Here is a 20,657-nt window from a genome sequence, read left to right as displayed (position 1 = left end):
AGGTTATAGAGTAGGATGTAACCCACGTGAATAAAGTTCCTGAGCTTACCTGCAACCACTCTGGAGTCCAAATCAGATTCCTCCAAATATTAAAATTGTAATACAAAATAATATATAGAACAAAAAGGAAAGTTGTACATTTCATCCTTGGATTGCTACATTATAGAAGTTTAATGATCTTTAATGTCCTTTCCAGCTCTAAATCCTATGATATTATGATTATTTTGAAGGTTAATGATGATTTTACATCTTTTCAATCTTACATAGGTAAATGACTTGAACATTAAAAAAAATCTGTTGTCTTTTTCTCCACCAAATAGTTCATTAGTATGTAGCTTCTTGCATATCTCAGATTTTCAGCATGCTCTTCATTGCAATACTTCACTGATTTTATCTGTAATATAATGATTCAAATGTGATTTAACATCTGTGTTAGTTTCAGTCTGCAACAATTTCAGTTATGCTAACAATATAGTTGTAGTTTATCATAAAATAATACTATGATAAAGATCAATAAAAATGTACAATTAGAAAGCATCATATTTCTTTTATATATATAGAAGGTGCTTATGAATTTCAATGTTCACTTAACTTTTCTTGAGAGTTCATTTAGCTAGAATTAAAATTAAAAATCCTCTTAAAACTAAAATCTTTTGATCTAACATGTGAAATCCTAGAGAACATGGATTTTAATTATTTGTTATTTTTAACAACATGTAATTTTTACAATAATGAGTAATAGTAAAATCATTTAGGTGACCACCACAGTAGCAATTACTTAATTTACAGGCTGGAAGCTAAATTAATCACCAACATTTAGATAATAAAATATTTTATAGCAATGACATGTCTTTAGAAAGAACAAATATCTAAGCCCCTTCAAAAATAAAGTAATATATAAAATGAATAGTGGAGGAAATAAAGATATAACCCATTTTAGCAGTAGCTCAGAATGCTGCTCAGCAAGTTGAAATGTGGTGAGATCATGTGGTGGTAGCTGGGTGTTGCAGTTTATAGAGTGCTAGACATAGCACCAGAAAGACTTGAATTCAAATGTAACCTCTGACACTAGATAAGACACTTGACTCTGGGCAAATTACTTACCTTATCTGCCTCAATTTTATCATCTGTGAAATGGAGATAATAATGATACTTATCTTCTAGGGTCATTGAAAGGATAAAATTAGATAATATTTGGAAAGCACTTTGCAAACCTTAAAGTGTAATCTAAAATGCTAAATATATATTAGTTACCAGTGCTTAGTGTGCATGAAACAAAGGATTCTAAGACAGTTTCACTATGTCAGTATTAGACATGTGTCACATGTTTTAATACTTAAAAAGTTCTATACTTTCCACATTGAGAATAACTGCTACACTTATACAAATTGCAATCCCTCCTCACCCTCTGGAAACAAACAAAATCAACCTTTCAAAAATGAATTACCCTCAAAAATCTTCTGATTTTCATATTTCTGCCAAAAGAAGAACTATTTTCCTGTGAACATTGGAAAATTTGAAATCATCCTTGATTCATTTTATTCTTCTGTCTTGGTAAGTTATGTCCAATGTATGAAAGTTGCTGTCATAAACTCGTTACTAAACTTCCTCATATTTAGTCTTTTCTTAGTCCTTTAATTATGCATACTACTCCAGATTAGTATCCATTAATCATTACTTTCCATTTGTCTATCTCTACCTAAAAAACTCTCTCTAATGGCTCCCTGATATTCAAAGGCTCAAAACCCTTAGCCTGGCATTCAAGGCCTTCTAAAACCTTACCCCAAAGTACTTTCCCAACTTTAATTCCTATTACTTCTTAGCTAAAAATTATGTCTATTTGACTTCTATTTATTGTACTTCAAACATGTGTAAGTTATTCCCATTTCTATATCTTTATCCATATTATATTCTATACCTGAAATGCCATTTCCTCTTAGTCTTCATTAAATCACATCACAATAATGACATCCTTTGCTAAACTCCTATAGTACTTTAGTGTATATAACATATTGTCACTGTTTTCAATTGGTATTTAAAATTTTGCATATATATCTTGTCTTCCCAGTGAAACTGTTACTAGGAAATATATTTACTTCTCTGTACCCCATCCCTCATCACTGCCAAATTCATTCCTAGGGATTAGGTTGTTTCTGGAAAAGGGCACATAGTAAATGTTCAATGTTTTTTCTTCATTTTTTTTTAAAAGGATCTTTGCAATCTATAATACATGAAATAATTTGTAAGAGAAAAAAAACCTTACCTATGATTCCCTTCAGAATCAAAATAGCAGTCATAAATAGTTCTAAGAGTAATCTTCCCCCTAACAGACATCCAACTACAATGGTGACTTTCTGAGCAGTTGAGTCCATATTTAATGATTTACTGTCACTGCTGCTGGAGCTGGATTGTACCGGCAAGCTGAAAGACCTTGATTCCACTCGGACATCATTCAATACAAATTCAATCTTATAATTTTTCCCTGCAAGAAAAAATCATGACTAGGTTTCTCTGTAAAACAAAATATTAACTTCCCTTCTTGCCTTTCCCTCTCTCCATCCATAGAACTCTTAGTCATTTCCATTGACTGTGTTTTGGTGTTGTAAAAGGGTTCTTGGCACTGTCGTCTTATTAATAATTATGAAATTCCAAATTTTTAAAATACATATTCTACTTCTCAAGAGATAAAATATTTTTGTCTCCATAGAATCTATCTCCCCTTCTTTCCTCCTTACTATTCTTTGATCAAAACCAATTAAATCCAAGCTATGACAATTTGATAAACTTCGTTTTTATTAATCAATCAATCAACCAACATTTATTAAGGCTTACTATGCCTGCAATGAGTTTATAATTTACAGCATTCAAAATACATATTAAAAACTATATACAGGAAATGATTAACAAGAGAAGACACTGAAATCAAGAGGACATAGGAAATACTTCCTGTAAAAGGTATCTTAAGTTTGGATTTTTATTTTTGTATAATCAGTCAAATCAATATTTATTAAGCACCTACTATTTGCCAGGGAATGCATAACAAGCAAAGTTAGCAGTTAACTATTTATAATTTCTATTGAGTTCTTATTGTTCTTGCTATTTTAGGGAAAAATAGGGTTAGATCTTTTGGCAAATAATGACAATGTATTTTCACAACAGTTAGCTTGAAGAGGTACTGTTCTGATGACTTTCTAGCACTGTTGCAATTCATAGCAAAAATTTACTTGGAAGTTGTTTATGGTTATATGTATGTGTGTGTGTGTGTGTGTGTGTGTGTGTGTGTGTGTGTGTGTATGGAAGACCAGATTAAGGTAAGGTTCAGGCAAAATATTCCTTCATGTTTGTTATTTGGAATTTTTTTTTCATGTATTAAAATTTTTTTTTAACTCTGCCAACTTATCTCTAACATGCCCAAACTAGTTACTGATATGACAAAATGTTATAATGTTTACAGATATAGGAATTTTAAGTGTGGCTGTATTAAATATCAATATCATTTGAAATTCTATTTAGCTAAGAAATGGCTATGGAATGCTCTCCTACTTTGTCCCTGCCTGTTGATTTTCCTGACTTTCTTTAAGTCTCAACTAAAATCTCGTGTTCTACAAAAACCTTTCCCAATCCCTCTTAATTCTAATACTTTTCTCCTTTTATTTATTTACTATTTACCATATATCTAACTTATATGTGCATATAGCTTTGCTTGTTGTCTCCCTCATTAAATTATTAGTGCCTTTGGAGCAGAGACTGGCTTTAATTTTTTTATATCCCCAATACTTAGTAGTGCCCAGCATATAGAATTCACTTAATAAACTTATTGACTCTTGACTATCAAACTGGATAGAATATTACTAATCATCTAGTCCAGTCCTTTTATTTTAGAGAGGAGGAAGCAAATTTAGAGAGGCCTCTTGCTTAAGGTTATATAACACCTAATAACTGGAAGTGTTAGGATTCAAACTCAGGTTTTCTGACCAGCAAGTCGAACACTCTTTCTAGTATACCATGTTATTGAGATAAATATTCCTCTAAGATTTACTATTGTAGGATTAACATTTTCCTCTTCCCATTCTTTGATATATGTTGAAAATTGATCTGTATATGCCTTTAAATCTGTAGCCTCTGGTAAAGACTTTATTCATGTTTACTCAGTTCTAAGCAGTCTTCAAAATATCACTTTCTTAAGTACTATGGCCATTCTTCCTCACATAATATATTGAAAACTAAGGTGGTGTGCATACCCTTTGATCCAGCAGTGTTACTACTGGGCTTATATCCCAAAGAGATCATAAAGAAGGAAAAGGGACCTGTATGTGCACGAATGTTTGTGGCAGCCCTTTTTGTAGTGGCTAGAAACTGGAAACTGAGTGGATGCCCATCACTTGGAAAATGACTGAATAAATTGTGGTATATGAATATTATGGAATATTATTGTTCTGTAAGAAATGACCAACAGGATGATTTCAGAAAGGCCTGGAGAGACTTACACGAACTGATGCTGAGTGAAATGAGCAGGACCAGGAGATCATTATATACTTGAACAACAATACTATATGATGACCAGTCCTGATGGACCTGGCCATCCTCAGCAACGAGATCAACCAAATCATTTCCAATGGAGCAGTAATGAACTGAACCAGCTACGCCCAGAGAAAGAACTCTGGGTGATGACTAAAAACCATTACATTGAATTCCCAATCCCTATATTTATGCCCACCTGCATTTTTGATTTCCTTCACAAGTTAATTGTACAATATTTCAGAGTCTGATTCTTTTTGTACAGCAAAATAACGGTTTGGTCATGTATACTTATTGTGTATCTAATTTATATTTTAATATATTTAACATCTACTGGTCATCCTGCCATCTAGGGGAGAGGGGGGGTAAGAGGTGAAAAATTGGAAAAAGAGGTTTGGCAATTGTTAATGCTGTAAAGTTACCCATGCATATAACCTGTAAATAAAAGGCTATTAAATTAAAAAAAAAAAAAGAAAGAAAAGAAAACTAAGGTGGTAACATCCAAATGTGGAAGTTCTGCCAACATTACTGTGGAAAATGTGACGTAAAAATGTTGATAGATTTGTCTTCATTGCTCCTTCCTTCTCTCAACATTCTACTCTAAAGTACTCTAAAATAACACCTCAAATCAAATTTTGGAGTGACAGAATCAACAAAAGGTCAGAGTGAGACATTTTTCTACCCTGAGACAACGTAGGAGGTCATCAGAAGAATCTATGACGTAGGGTGGGGGACTCCCAGGAATGCACATAGCTTTAGCACCAGCAGTGGGCTTTGGAGGCAGCTTTAAGAGGAGCAGCAGGAGCTTCTGAAACTTTCATCCAGAAATGGTAAGACAATTGGATAACTGGTCAGAAAGAATCCTCCGCTCACACCAGGTGCAGAACTGGAAGCTGTTTGGCAACTCTGTTGCCCATATGCTTTTGTGGATCATAGTTTCAAAGCAGAGGAGAGTATTAGTCTTTGGTTAATTTAATGAAGCAGGAACCAGTCAGAGGAGGAGCAGCACTAGTACTTATGGCCACAGTGTAACAGGAGCTCTCACTGAGTAAAGATCAGAAAGCAGACCAGGACAGCAAGGAGACATGACTTGGATAAAGATCCATTAAAGGAAACAAAATCTTTTCTATTTTTAATACTATTTTATTTTCCCCCAATTACATGTAAAATAATTTTAAATATTTTTTAAAAGTTTTAAATTTTAAATTCTATGCCTTCTTCCCTGAGATGGTAAGCAATTTGACATAGATTATATATGTATAAACATGTAAAATTTATTTCCATATTAGTCATTTTATGAAAGAAAACAAACCAACATAAAGAAAAAAAGGAAAGAATATGAAAAATAATATGTTTCAGTCTGTAGAAGAATAGTTCTTAGTCTTAAGAATGGGTTAAATTGCTGTAAAAAGCCTTAACCTTTTAAAAAAGGAAATTACTTAATAGATGTGAACTTTTTTGGTATTAATATAATTTTGTTAGTGAAAGGAAATGTTTAAACTTTGTTTTGTTAACATCGTATTTTTTATGAAGGTTGTTAGCTAGAAGTATCAGCATTACTTGGGACTATAGGAACTGTAATTTGAGACCAGGAGTTACATGTTCAGGTTTCTAGAAGTTGTGGTTCAAATTGCTGTATAATTCATCAAAACAAAAGTATCCATGTCATTTTTGTATCTATCTTTATAGATCCAAAACATTACACTTACCTGTTTTAATAAGAGTCAGGTCTGTGTAGTTGGCCCAACAGCTGCTAAAAGGAACTGTTGTATTTCCACTAAGGCCACTGACTTGATTATTGCTGGCATCTTTGAGAATGGCCTTGAGGGTCAATGAAGTAATTCCAACAGATACACAGTTACCCTAAAGACAGGAAAAAATTCAACAATATCTACATATGACTTATGACTGATTGCTATAACATAGCTTTGAGATAGCACTTACATCAGAATCTATTGCTTTAATTGAAGGTTGCTGGGAAAATAGATGTCCTGGTAGTCCTGCTACTGGCTGAGTAATCACAGAAAGGGAAGACACTAAGGCCAGGTGATTGATTGGAAATGCAGACCTTTCCACAGGCTGTGCAGTCACCTGAAAATAGATATGAACAATAATTGCATTTTAAGTGTATTCATAACACGTAGCAGTAAATTAATCTTCCCTAGTAACAGTATATTCATAGATTGTTAATAAAAATATATGCTCAATATGGTGGCATTATTTTGATCATAATTTTTACAAATATGAAAAAGTAAGAAGACAATTCATTATAACCTTTGTTATTTAAAATAATTTTAATCAATACATATTTTAGTAAAAAGATTATCTTTATTCAAAAAACTTCCTTTGATTCTGTTAATAATATTGGCAATAAATTCACAAAGTACAGGTGATAATAAAAATGATTATGAGCCCATAGAAATAGTAAAGTCCAAAAGAGTGGAAGAGACCATTAATATAGTTAAAGTGGTGTTACTTACATGAATCCAACCAGAGTCATTTGGGTTAGGGAGAGGATTAGAAATAGACATCGAAGAGATATTAAATCCAAGGACACTATTGATTTTTCCTAAGATTATGGCTTGTCCAAGACAACTGGAAATTTCTTGGAGTTCAGATAATTGCATCTGACCTATTGGAAATAGTTTTTTATAATATATTGTGAATTTTTTATTTAAAAGGAGAGAATGATTAGTGTGGGTGAGATTTTTTACATTTCCTCATCAAAAGGAGGCATTGAAGTACTAGTTCAGTGGAATACATGAATAACTTCAGTATAAAATTGACCATAATAAATATATGCAAGATACATATTGCTAAGTAAGTCTAAGGATAGCCAAGTTATTTCTAAATGAAGGAGACAGAGAAGGGGTGACATCAAAAGAGAATTCATGAAGATAGCATTTAAGTAATTTGTTTAAGATTTGTTAACTGTGAAACTTCTTGTAATAAAAAAACTCACCATCTATAACATTTTTAAAAATCTGTAAAGGTAGTACCAAAATTTTATCTGCCCCCTGGAGTTTTATTAGCCTATTAGTATGAAGGAAGGGAAGAAGGGGGAAGGGAGGGAACAAGCATTTATTGTTTCTTATTTACCAGCCATTGTATGCTAAATGCCAGGTGCATACAAAAAATGAAAAAGACAGGCAGTCTCTGCCTTCAAGTAGCTTACATTCTAAAGGGGAAGACAACACAATAGTAAAACATTAGTAGTTTTATTAGCTTTCAGGAGATATATCTGTCTTTAGACAAAATGAGCAGTCTTGCATATTTTGTTGCTTATCTAGAGAACTAGTTATTTATAATGATATGTTTTAAATGCCTTTCTATACCATCTCAAAAATCTATTTCATTTTCTCTTATAGGCTGAACTCTCATCTCTATATTGATGATTCCTCAAGCTAATATATATATATATATATATATATAATAGTTTCACCTGAATGTCCTACCATTATTTTAAGCTCAATAGGTCTAGAACCAAATTGAATCCAACCACTCTCCAAGGCAGTTTTTTTCCTCACTTTTCTATATCTGTTCAAGTCACTGAAGTCCAAATTATTGGTGACATCAATAATTTTTCTTTAGTCATTGATTTCCATAAGCAAATTAGTCATCAAATAATATTTATTCTTTCTATACAATGAATTATCTATCTCTTACTTTCCATTTTTATTGCTAGTGTCAAAACCTTATTTCCTCAGCTAAGATGTAAGGAAAATAAAAAGAAGGGGAGGGGAAGAGAAGAAAAAGTATATATTTAACATCTACATTGTGTTAAAGCACTTTTCAAATATTTCATTTGATTCGCAATAGAATCCTGGGAGGTAGGCAGTACTATTATTCCCATTTTTCAGTAGAGGAAATTTAGGCATACAAATTTAATGACTTGTTCAAGATCATGTCCTAGTAAATATTTGAATTTTAATACTTCATGTTTTAAAGGTTCAAATAGTCTTTTAGTTTTTCTCATTTCCATTACCACACTTCACCTCCACCAAGCTCACTATGGTCAAGGAAAGCTGGTTACAACATTCCTTGATTCATATTCCTTTTCTGCCTGAAAAAATTCCAAGTAGCTGCCTATTGCCAACCAAAATAAAACCCTCCTGAGCCTGATTGCTCTCTACCTTATGTCTCCCCGCCTAGTCATGCTTCTGCTCTAGTCAAACTGGTCTATTTATTGGCCCCTGAATGTCTTGTGTTTTCCTTTGTCCATTTTTTTTTTACTCCATTGAAATAATTTCCCTATTTTCTATTTGTAAAATCCCATCCATCTTTCAAGGATGAGAACAGATCTAAAAATTCACACAGTAAAACAAAATAAGTTTATAAATGACTCAATTGATAATAAGGCATAATTCTAGAAATAAAATGTTAATGAATCAATCTGTGTGTTTCAACAAAATCACTTTTATAAGTGTAGTTTATTGTTGTATTTCTTTGGTACTATCTATACCAAGGATGTTTACCTTACATTGTAATTTTCCAGATGTTAGAGACTGTCACTTAATATAAAATTCTAAAAATTCCTATTGTTTATTATGACAATCATTGTATAACTATAGGCTCTCTAAAACATGAAGGCATAAAAGTGCTAAGTGAAAGAAGAAAAACGAAAAGGGAGAAAAGAAATCTTATTCTATTATCTTTCCCTATCACATATACTTGCAGCTGCTACTTCTGATGGGCAGCCACAAATGGTTTCTGGGATCATCACTGTATATAGTATTACCTTCAAGGAAGGCTCACTTTCTTTTATATGTATTCCATACAGATGAGCAAATTGAGGCAAAGAGAAAAAATTTAGTATCCTCAAAGCCCTCTTACAACAGCAAGGAATCAACAAAATGAGCATGTCTTGACCTCATAGAGCTGGCTCTGTTGCTATAAAACCAAAGCAGAATACAAAGGTCTTGAAATAATTGTCTGATAATTGCAGGAGCAGAGGTGACACTCTCAAATTGTCATATGGTGCATTTAGATATTGTATCCAGCAAATTTGGATCACAGAATACACTAAGGCAGTGACATATCCTAGCAGTTATAAAATCCAGCCTTTTCATTTGATAGATGAAAAAACTAAAGCCAAGCAAGGTTAGTTGAATTATCCAATATGACAAAGTAAAGATCTTACTTTAGCTTTTCAAATAATAAAATCAGTGGTCTTTCTCCCACAATATTCTGCACTAGACTTTATGCACTCTCGTTTACCCTAGGGTTCTGGAATCAGTATGTTTTAGACTGAACTATGAATTAATATCCCTTTATCACATAATTACTTTATATAACATGTAACAAAATATATATTTTATCATATCTGTCCTTCTATTATACAAACCTGTAGTATGATTGCTTAGTATTTGGGTGGGTGGTTCTCCAATTTCTAGTTCAATGTTGATCACTGCCATTCTCTTCTTCCTTCGGCCATTTTCTCTAATTATTTTGGTGATGCGAATTTTGTTAGCTGGTATTTTCAGGAATGAGGCAAGATTTCTAACCAGATTACGAGAACTATAAAAATGATCTTCTGTCATTGCTGGTAATTTAAAGGAAATGAATAGGACTGCAGTGGTATGGACTTCAACAGGAGTAGATCCTTTAACTAAAAGATAAAGCATCTGGTAGGTTCTGTCAAAATAGTTTTCACCTGAGACAGCTGAATTCGGACTAGGAAGGTATCCTCCTGTTTAGGAAAACAGTCAGAATAATGAAATTAAAAATGTTTTATCTTACTTATTCCATTTATCATGCAGCATTTAGTACTTTGAATTTAGAGAATTCAGAAAATTTTCTTCTTAGATTTTATCACTTTGTTCCTTATGTTAAAGATACAATACTCATACTACTGATGTGGAAAATAAAAAATACATTACTTTAGCAACATATTGTTAATAATCACAATAAAAATACTAGCATTAAACTTATAAATCATTATTATACCTATTATAAATTCACCCTATTTGTTATATAAATAATCTACCCAAATGTACTTATGTATTTTTATCTCCAATACCCAGAATGGTAAATGAAGAATATAAAAAAAAAGCATTTGTCTGTGTTGTTCTATTTAAATGTTAAATATTTCAAAGATCAATTACAAATTCAACTTAATTCACTAAAAATCTATTGAGTACCTACTATGTGTCAGGCATTGGTTAGGCACTGTAGATACAAAGATAAAAATTAAACAACATGTGCCACAAAAATCAACTTGACTTTCATTCTGTTATATCTCTTACCAAAAGGACACCTCTGCTGCAAGGCTTGCTGTTTTCATTAAAAACAAAAGCACACAATAAATGTATATTAAAAGTTTCAAAAGTTCCTTATTGCAATAACACCAATTTACTTTTCATCTTATAAAATCATCGATGAATTCCAAATGAACACATTTTTCTCCTAGGACTGATATCTTCAAATGTGACAGAATTCAAATGAAATTTTTTACTATTTCAATAGTGTCCAAGAATTTGTGGTTGGTTCATTGCAATGTAACAAATACATACATACATATATATATATATGTATTTATATATAAATGCATATACATATGTTTATATATGTGTATATATACACACATATTTTTAAAAAGGTAAACTTTATAAGACTAATATAATGTGAAGCTGTCAGGATAAGGCATCCCTACTAAAAAGGAAATTTTAAATTTAGGAAAATCAAACACTTGATGGTACTCTTTAAAATCAAATAACCATCATGGTCCAGTGGGACCCAGATTTGGGGTCACAGGACTTTAGTACAAATATTGGCTCTGCAAGTTAGTATCTACTTGACCCCCTTGGTAAATTAACTGACATTTCTGGGCCTCACTTCCTGATTTGTAAAATAAAATGATTTCATTAGATGGTCCCTTCTTAGGTTAAAAAAAAATTCACCTTCACAATGAAGATTCAGCTCCAGAAGGAAGAACTAAAAACATTTTGAAAACTACCAAGATAAATTTTGGATTGGTGAAAGAAAAAATAACTAATAGCAATTGGGTCTATCCAAAAAAATTGGCCTTGAGAGGTACTAATTTATTTGTTCCCAACTAGAAATTTTCAAGAAGATTGTATCATCATCAATTGGCTTATAGGAGAGATTCTTGATCTAGCATGAGTTAGACTAGATGACTTCTGAATTCTCTTCTGAATCTGATATTCTTAGATTCCGTGATCACTCTCCAACTACTTTGTAACAGGGTTATTTGTGAGTGGATTTCTTACATTACTCCCTCAGAATGATTGTGGAGTACTTATATTGACCTTTGCAGCTAGTTAATGATTATTTATCATTAATTGGAATGGATAATTTCATTTTTGAAAAATGAAGGAAGAAACCAATTGATCAGCTGATTAACAAACATTTATTAAGTGCATACCATGTGTCAGGTGCTATGTTATAAATTGGGGGAGAAAAGACAAGAAATATTTTCTTAAGAAAGGAAACTCCAACTTTGTACCTGGTTCTGAGTAACAAGAAAGAAGTCATTTCTGAATAAGAAAAAAAAATGGCATTTGGGGAACAAATGATCATAAAACAATAGCGTTAGAGTTAGAAAGAACCTCAGACAACCTATTATACTTCTTTTATTTTATATATAAGGAAGCTGAGGCCCAGTGACTTGCTCAAGATTACAATAGTGAAAGCATTGTAAGCAGCAGAGCCAAAATTCAGTTAGGTTCTCTGACTCCAAATTCCATGATCTTTTCATGGAAATTCTCCCTCCCAGTTCATGTCACTCTTCTTTTCTATCACAAATTCTATGATGAAGGGGGATTCAGGGTAATGAAAGTTATTACTTTTGAGCTACTTTTAGAAATCTTTAAAAGACTGTGAAGAATGGAAATGATGCCATAGGGTATGTGAAGGGCAAATAACATGCCAATTTTTTTAAAAAAGGGTACATGTACTATAGGCATGCGTTCTTACCTATGTGATCAGTGCTTCTATGGGCACAATATTTGTCAGGGCAGCCATAATCTCCTTGCCTCTCTTTGGGCTGATATATTCTGGTCTATACTCACATTTGCATATCTTGGGGATAGGGAGGATCAGAGTAGGACAGTCACATTCATGGCCAATTTGCTATGACTTACTACTTTTTCTCTTAGGATGATCCTGTATTAGGGAAGTCTATACTCTGACTACTGACCTCTTTGGTTTCTAAGGCCCCACTAGTATTCTGAATACAAAATTAGTGACAATACTACCATTTTATAAAAATGTATTTTTGATACTGTAATTTCAGAGGGATTACTTGTTGGTAGGTGAATGTTAAATTCACAGTCCTTCTGTTGATGATTCCATACTGTATTTTTAGGACAAACCAATGAATTGTTCACATAGACATCCAGACGCTGAAGAGTGGAAAAAAAAATTGCTACTCGAACAGCCTGTTAAGAATAAATGATATGAATATATAACCTTTGATTCCTTTAAAACATAGAATATAAAGTAAAGCTATAAATTCCTAGAATCTGGGGCAACTAGTTGGTGTAGTGGATAGAGCATTAGCTCTGAAGTCAGGAAGACCTGAGTTTAAATTTGACCTTAAACACTTAATACTTCCTGGCTGTGTGACCCCTGGGCAAGTCACTTAACCCTGATTACCTCAGCAAAAAGTAAAAAAATAAATAAATAAAAAATAAACAAATTCCTAGAAGCCAAATGATTTTTGTTGTTGTTGTATAATTACCTACCTAATACAGGGTCTCACAAAGTACTTAGAATGGACTTAATGTTTTTAAAATATTTAGTTCTATAAAATGAGCACATGTATAACATTGTATAATTAAAATGAAGTTAAGTTATAAAAAATTTGACAGAATATGTATTGAAAGTCAGTTGACCTGAGAAAAAATATGTTCTGTCTCTTCAATTTTATTTTTGTATCATTATGTTACTGAGATTCTCTTAATATCATAAAATAAGATGTAACTCTAAATTAAACTGCTTTCTAATTTTGAATCATTCTTTAGAAAATGACTAAAATGTCTATACATATTGACTCTGAGATTTTCCCCTGAGCCATATAGTCAAAGACAAAAAGGCCCCATATATCCACAGTATTTTTGTGTGTGTGGTAGTAAGAAATAGGAAAGAAACTAGATGTTTACTAATGGCGAACAGTAAACATTGGCATAGCATGAATGTACCAGAATAGCTCAACTCTAGCTCTAACACTTTATGTACTGTGTCAACTGTTTCTACCTCACTTTTTTTCAATGAAAAATGAGGCTAGTCTTACCAAGTTTGACCTAATTTATTATATTTACTAAAAATTGTACCAAGCTTCCAAAAAGCAAGGTCATTTAAGGATTTATAGCTCTTACAGTATTATCAGAAATGTTGGAAGGTATGTCATAATCTAGAAATAATAAATATACCCTAATAGACCATACAGTCAAGGGATATTTTAAAATAGATACTACTATTTCAATTAATTTTGATTCAATTCTTTAGAAAATATCTCATGATGTAGCACATTGTAGTATTAAGAACAGTGGTATGGAGGTAAGATTTGGTTTCTGTTGCAGTTTCTATTACTTGCTAACAGAATGACCTTGGGAAAGTAGAATAATTTTTTTGGACTTCAGTTTCCTCACCTGTAAAATGGCAATAATAATATTTGTACAACTCATAGTACTGAGTTGTAACAAAAAGTTCTTTGTAAATTCGAAAATGCTATGGAAATATTAGCTTTTTATACTCAGCTACATTTCTGAAGAAAGAAGTATGGAAGGAAGATGACACTTTGACACTTACTAGGTGTGTGACCCTGGGAAAGTCACTTAAGTCTGCCTCAGTTTCCTCATCTGTAAAATGATCTGGAGAAGGAAATGGCAAATCTCTCCCTACCAAGAAAACTCCAGATAAGGTCATGAAGAGTTGGAATTGAACAAGAACAAATTCTTGATCCATGACTAGCCCATTCCCTTTGTTATTTCTACATAGCTTTGATGATGTCTTTTAAGTTATTTCTAACAAACAAATCTATTTTCAAGTAATTATTATCAGACTTAAAAAATTATTTTAATGTGTCTAAAATAACTATATTTTCTTTTTCATCAAAATATTTTTCTTCAATTATTAACAAGGTGGTTTTTTAAAACTATTTTATGGATTTTCTTATCAATGTTTATCTAATATTGTTTTTTTTTCTAAAATTAACAATGCTTTCATATCTGGTAAATTCCTATTTGAATACAATGAATCGATTTCTTAAACACTGTATTATTCTTTTCTTCCCATTTTATTGGATTTTTTGCAATAATATTAATTACATTGGCCTCTCTTCCACAAATTTCTGCATTGTTGTCTTATCATGGTGAATGTGACCCTACATTTTCAAAGGCTATACCAGTAGATTGTAAGCTTTTGGCCATTACAATCATACCGGAAAGATCTGTATAGTCCCTCCAATAGACTAAATCTACATTACAATAAGTCTAGCAAAATGTGGAGAAGCTGATGATCAGTATGCTAGGCACTTAGTGATGATTTCTTTGTGACAATCATGGGTAACGGGTTTGGTCCAGGATTAAACAGTAAGAAAGTCGATATGATCATCTTTGAGAAACTGCAAAATTTTCTCCTTTAATTCCAAACTTCTCACAGATAAAGATACATCTTTTACATATAATATTTGTTGCTATGTGATTTTAATTCATGGAACAACATAATTTCTGAAGATTAAAAAAATGGAGTAGTACCCATTAAACTATTGATAAGCTTAAAATGGGTATGATCAAGCTCCATGACAAATAAGGAACTATGAAGGAGAATCAGAATAAAGAATGACATTAAGGAAATGTATGATAGAAAAAAATGATGGGTTCATCTTTTGGTCAGAGTGAGATAATAACATATGCCCTATTGGTATCCGTAGTATGTCAGGAGAAATTGAAAAAAAATGCCTAAGCATGTTGAGTAAGATTTTGTGGTTATCTTATAGTAGAAAGAGGATAGGGGAGACATAGGATGGGCAAACATCATTGGATTGTGATCTATATAAATAGGAGGAACATTCTTATCAATGAGATCATAAATTTGTTTCAGTGTATGAGCCTATATATTATATTCCTGCTCATTCTACTTAAATTTTTAAAAAAAGTATTTATTGAATACTTATTAGATTCTGGGTATTATCCTAATTGCTTTATAAAAATTCTCATCTTATAAATTGCTTTACAAAAATTATCTCATCTTATTACCACTACAACCCTAGAAGGTAGGTGCTAATATCATCTCCTTTGTATAAATGAAAAAACTGAGGCAGACAGGTTAACTGATTTGACGAGGGTCAGACAACTATTAAGTATCTGAGGCTAGTTTTGAACTAAAGGTTTCCTCATTCTAAGTCCTGAGCTCTACCCACAGTATCATCTAGGTGTCTCTGTTCTTAGTTACATGAAAACTGTCATTAACACTGACATTTTTTGATATATGATATTTTTCTTCTTAGTTGCTTACAATAAGTTTCTGTAATTGTAATTTTAGAGTTTGAAACAATGTTAATGTGAAGTGAATCTGGGATTTATCTCTGTTAGTATACTGTGGAATCTGTCCATTTGTAATCTTTCCCTTAATAAATAATATTAATTAATAAATCAATGAGACCTGGGGACATGATTTCTTGAAATATTGTGGTCAGATTCCAAATTTATTAATTTTTGGGCTGGTTCAATAATTCTTAGATTATCTCTGACAATACTATTTCATATCTATATATCATTTTATTCTAGTTCTGTTAATGTTTATTTTGTTGTTGGTTCTATTGTTTCTGCTAATATAATTAATTTCTCAATAAATCTTTAGTTTTATTTATGTAATATATGAATAATTTCATGTTGTTAGTTATTATGAGATTTACATCTGTGTAGACTTGCTTTTTTTTCATTTAGTGTACTTATCATTCCTTTTTTGCTTCATTTACTTTCTAAATAGAATAGCTATCATTTCTTTTTTACTTTCTAGCTTCATTTATAGCAAGGTTCTAATAAGGAGGATGATTAATATCTCCCAGTAATACACTCAATGGGGGAGAAGAGCAGCTTCTAGCATGCATTGACATAATCTATCTAATTTTAGTGTGGTGCTCTTTCTGGCCATAATAAAGCAGAAGTGGTGCTGTATGATGATGAGAAATCTTCTCCTTGGATGCAGATTTAAGAGGAATCAATGATTTAAAAGTCAGTCAACCAGAATTGAATATACACCCAAGAGGTGAAGCATCCATTGGCTAAAGGGAACAGTTAGTTCAATAGTTATTAAGTCAATAATTGAGACAAGTGATGCTGATGTCCTCTTCAGCACATTTTGTCACTTTTTTTGCTTCTCTTGACTTGCTAATTTAGCTCATCAATGTCTATTCATAAATGTATCCACAACTGTAGTAAAAATAAGTAGCTCTAGAGTGAAAAATAGCTGGGAAAAATTTTGTAGCCATATTTAGGAAAGGTTTAATAATATTCTGCCTTACCTTGTTTTGTTCAACATTAAGCAACATTAATCGAAGATTCTGAGGACTGGTGCCAGTAAAATAAATTTCATAAGATTTGTTTAGGGCAACAATGCTATGAAATAGTGACAACCTCTTCTGACATGTGTACCCAGCACACCAACCATGATCTTGTGGCCCTAAAAAACAAGGAAAAGGTCACCTTTCTCCAATCTTAAAAATAGATTATAAATGTAAGAAAATGTAGAATAATTTGCCTGAATTATGCAATTAAATCCTTGTTTGAAATAAAACTTCCAAAAAGCTCGTTTAGTAATTAACCTAAAAAAGAAAATAGCTATAATGAATCTCATCATTTGTATAAAATTATCAGTGTGAGATACTTAACAATGGAACTTATTATCCTTAACTCAAAGTGCCACCCTTCTTCAGATCATTATCATCTGTCTGTCTAGTCAAAAGAATAGAAATCTCAAAGTCCTTTTCAACTCCTCATTTTCCCATATCCACATCTTCAATTGGTTGCAGGTTTTGTTGATTCTACCTGCACATCGTATCTCACATCTATCCCTTTCTCTATCTACACTATAACCTTTCAAATTCAGGCTCTCTTCTTGCCAGTAATAGTGCAAAAGGCTCTTGATTGGTCCCTACTAAAGGTCCATCCCTTTTCCAATTCATTTTCCACAAAGCTATCAAAACACAGTTCTGACCATGTCACTCTCCTGTTCAATAAATTCCAATAATTTCCTCTTACATCTGGATTAAACAGAAATGTCTGTTTGTCATTTAAATCCCTTTCCAACCTGGCTCCAAACTATGTATCCAGACTTCTTATGTCAATATCCTTTTAATCTATTTATAGTATTACCAAACTGGCCTTTTTTCTGTTTCTCACATATCACATTCCATTTCTGATCTTCATGCCTTTGAATAGACTTGCCCCTTCCCTCTGCTTTTTTTAGAATCCCCAGTTTTCTTCAAAGCTCATTTCAAGTATTATCTCCTACATAAAGCCTTTCCTGATACCCACAAGTATTTTAGCCTCCTCTTCAAAATTATCATTTATTTATTTTATTTGCATTTTATGTGTAGTTATATGACTACATGTGGTTTATTCCTATAGTATATAAGTTCCTAGAGGATATAACCAGAAAAATTTCACCTTTGTCTTTGTGCCCTCAATCCCTAACAAAATACTTGATTCATAGTGGCTGCTTAATACATTGTTCAGGCTCTAAGCTCCATATAATGGAGCTTAGAATTTACCTGTCTAGCTTAAAACTAACTTTCAATTTTTCCTGTTAAACTCTGTTAGATGCTGTAACAAGCAATTTTTGTGTTCAGCAAAGGATTGCTATTACATGTCAGTAGATGAGAAGAAAATTTACTAATTCAAGGTTAAGTGAAGTATCCCTACCTAAAGGAGTCTAAGTATGATTAGTTTAAAGTAAATTTTCCTATATGTTATTGAACTTGTGATGAACAAAAGTGGAGTAGACAGCACTGTTATATTTTTCAATGGAAACTCCTATTATATGTTTTATAAGATTGACATGCCCTCACTCAATTTCACATTAATCTTATACCCTTTGCCATAATTTCTAACCTTCTTAGATATTCATTTACTTACTTTTATATAATTTGAGTTACTTTGAATTTTGAAGTAACTTGAATAAACTCTTAATTTAGTCTTATTATGGAATTAATTTTTTGATCTTATTCTGTGACACGAGCAATTTTTATGTATTCTCTCTTGTTGGGTTATTAATACAAATGAGAAATAGACTTTGAGTGGTTCAGTAACTTGATTGTAGACATAATGCTTGTGAATGTTTTAGGATCAATTAAAACTCAGGTTGCATTTGACAGGCATTAAGCCCTACTGTCTTTTTATAGAAGATGCCTACAAATATTTAGAAGATGGGATATTTGGGAACCTCATGATCACATCTCAAGAATGGTCTCATATTTTTTACCTCATTTTAAAAAATGGAATCTTTGTTGAAACCTGTTGTCTTTTTCCTGAATATCAGCTACAGAAATTGGAAGCAAATGAAATAAGCTTCAGCAACCAATTGGCCTCAAGGAAATTCTGTCCATTTAGCAAGAACATACAAATGAGCAGCTCCTGCTCCTCACTCTCTAGAAAGTCTTTCAGAGAACAATGGATGCATTTTCATTTAGACTCAGGCCTTTTTTCATTTGTAGGTGTGCTATATATATTATAGTCCAACTTTCATAGAAAAATATTTTCCCATTATTTCAATTTTGAAGTGTCTGGGATAATAAATGTATAAAACACTGACTGAAATACTGAATAATGGATCTTGATATATTTATTCATATGCTTTGATGGAATTTCCTGCTGTCATGAAGAAATATCAATATTCAGAACTGAACTTCAGTCAGAATTATAAATCAATCTAAATTTAGAATGCAAAAGTAATGCATTTTCTCAAGTGAACTTTTTATTTATCAACATATAGAAACATATTCTATTTTGATAACATCCCTCCTGTGTGCTTGGTGTGTTTTGGGGTGGGGGAGAAGAGGTAGGATTGAACAAAACTACAATGCATATAGTTGTGGGTTAGAAAGAGAAATACTAAAAAAATCATACTACAAAACACGTGAAATCTGATTTTTATATAGGTGTTGTAGTGGATAGAGAACTGGTTTTAGAGTCAGGAAGACCTGAGTTTAAATCCTGCTTTTCTGACTAGTTTTGTGACCTGGGCATGTCATTTCACCTCTCTGCTTCAGTTTATTTGTCTATAAAATGGAAATAAGAATATAATCTAACAGGTTGTTGTGAGAATCAAAAGATATAAACATATCTTTAAACATATAAACAATAAAACATATAAAGCTCTTTACAAATCTTGAAGAACTATATAAATGATTATTTTATTATATTATTATTAAAGATAAGTTTGAGACAATGAATTCCACATTTTTCTATATTGTATACTAGGCTACTACCTAAGTGGATCCAAATCCATGGAGCTTGAGAGAGGTAGAAGTTTGGGTGGCAAATGGATCATAGCACTTATGCCTAGCATCGTCTCTTGTATAAAATAGGCACTCTATAAATATTTTATGATTCAAATTGCATTAAATGAACCTGAGTTATCAGGGTCCAGCTATAGCAGGACCAGCTGAGAACAGTCTTAGTGGATGTAAGCCATTAGTTCCATATCTTTAGGCAGTTTGTAAGACTCATATACTTTAATTTCCAAGATGTATCTTAAAACTTTCTCCCAAAACAAAAAAATTTCTGGATTGTAGATACCTCCCTTGGGGTTTTCTAAATGTCCTTTATCAGATGTCATCTGTCTCTTAATTCATATAAGGCAAATGATAGTATTTAAAGAGTCAGGAATATTTTCTCATTTATTTTTAGTCAGTTTTTTTCTAATACAAATAGGAAAAGCATGATTACATGTATTTTTTGCTTTAAAGTAGCCAATTTGAAATAGTTGCTTTACTAATATGTGTGGAGATCAAAGAAGCCAAGTTTTCTTCCTGAATATGTTTGTTGTGTGTTTTTTTTTTAAACTTGCAAATAGAAAACATGGAAGAAAAAGATTTTGGGTTAAGAATGTGCAGTAAATAATTAGAGCATAGTTAAAAATTTGGCAGGTATTTGTTAAATGTCTCATATTAATGT

At 32.0% G+C, this 20,657-nt stretch overlaps 1 protein-coding gene across 2 annotated transcripts in view; it reads right to left on the bottom strand.

Moving 5' to 3' along the window:
* Nucleotides 1-310: 310 nt before the first annotated feature.
* Nucleotides 311-20,657, bottom strand: part of PKHD1L1 (PKHD1 like 1) — a 159,377-nt gene continuing 139,030 nt past the window's right edge. Inside the window, exons 71-78 of one of the 2 annotated variants that reach the window (XM_023496455.2) lie at nucleotides 17,006-17,163; nucleotides 12,782-12,917; nucleotides 9,863-10,207; nucleotides 6,999-7,150; nucleotides 6,463-6,609; nucleotides 6,228-6,381; nucleotides 2,264-2,482; nucleotides 311-394 (exon numbers count right to left, since the gene is read on the bottom strand). In XM_023496455.2, coding sequence (XP_023352223.2) covers nucleotides 369-394; nucleotides 2,264-2,482; nucleotides 6,228-6,381; nucleotides 6,463-6,609; nucleotides 6,999-7,150; nucleotides 9,863-10,207; nucleotides 12,782-12,917; nucleotides 17,006-17,163 — 1,337 coding nt within the window. In that variant the 3' untranslated portion in view covers nucleotides 311-368. Of the gene's footprint in view, nucleotides 395-2,263; nucleotides 2,483-6,227; nucleotides 6,382-6,462; nucleotides 6,610-6,998; nucleotides 7,151-9,862; nucleotides 10,208-12,781; nucleotides 12,918-17,005; nucleotides 17,164-20,657 lie in introns of those variants that run through there. The other variant, XM_031947124.1, reaches the window with a different exon arrangement.

Source organism: Sarcophilus harrisii, chromosome 1 (genome assembly GCF_902635505.1).
Source record: "Sarcophilus harrisii chromosome 1, mSarHar1.11, whole genome shotgun sequence".
NCBI classification, from domain to species: domain Eukaryota; kingdom Metazoa; phylum Chordata; class Mammalia; order Dasyuromorphia; family Dasyuridae; genus Sarcophilus; species Sarcophilus harrisii.
This window is presented reverse-complemented; position numbering and strand designations above follow the sequence as displayed.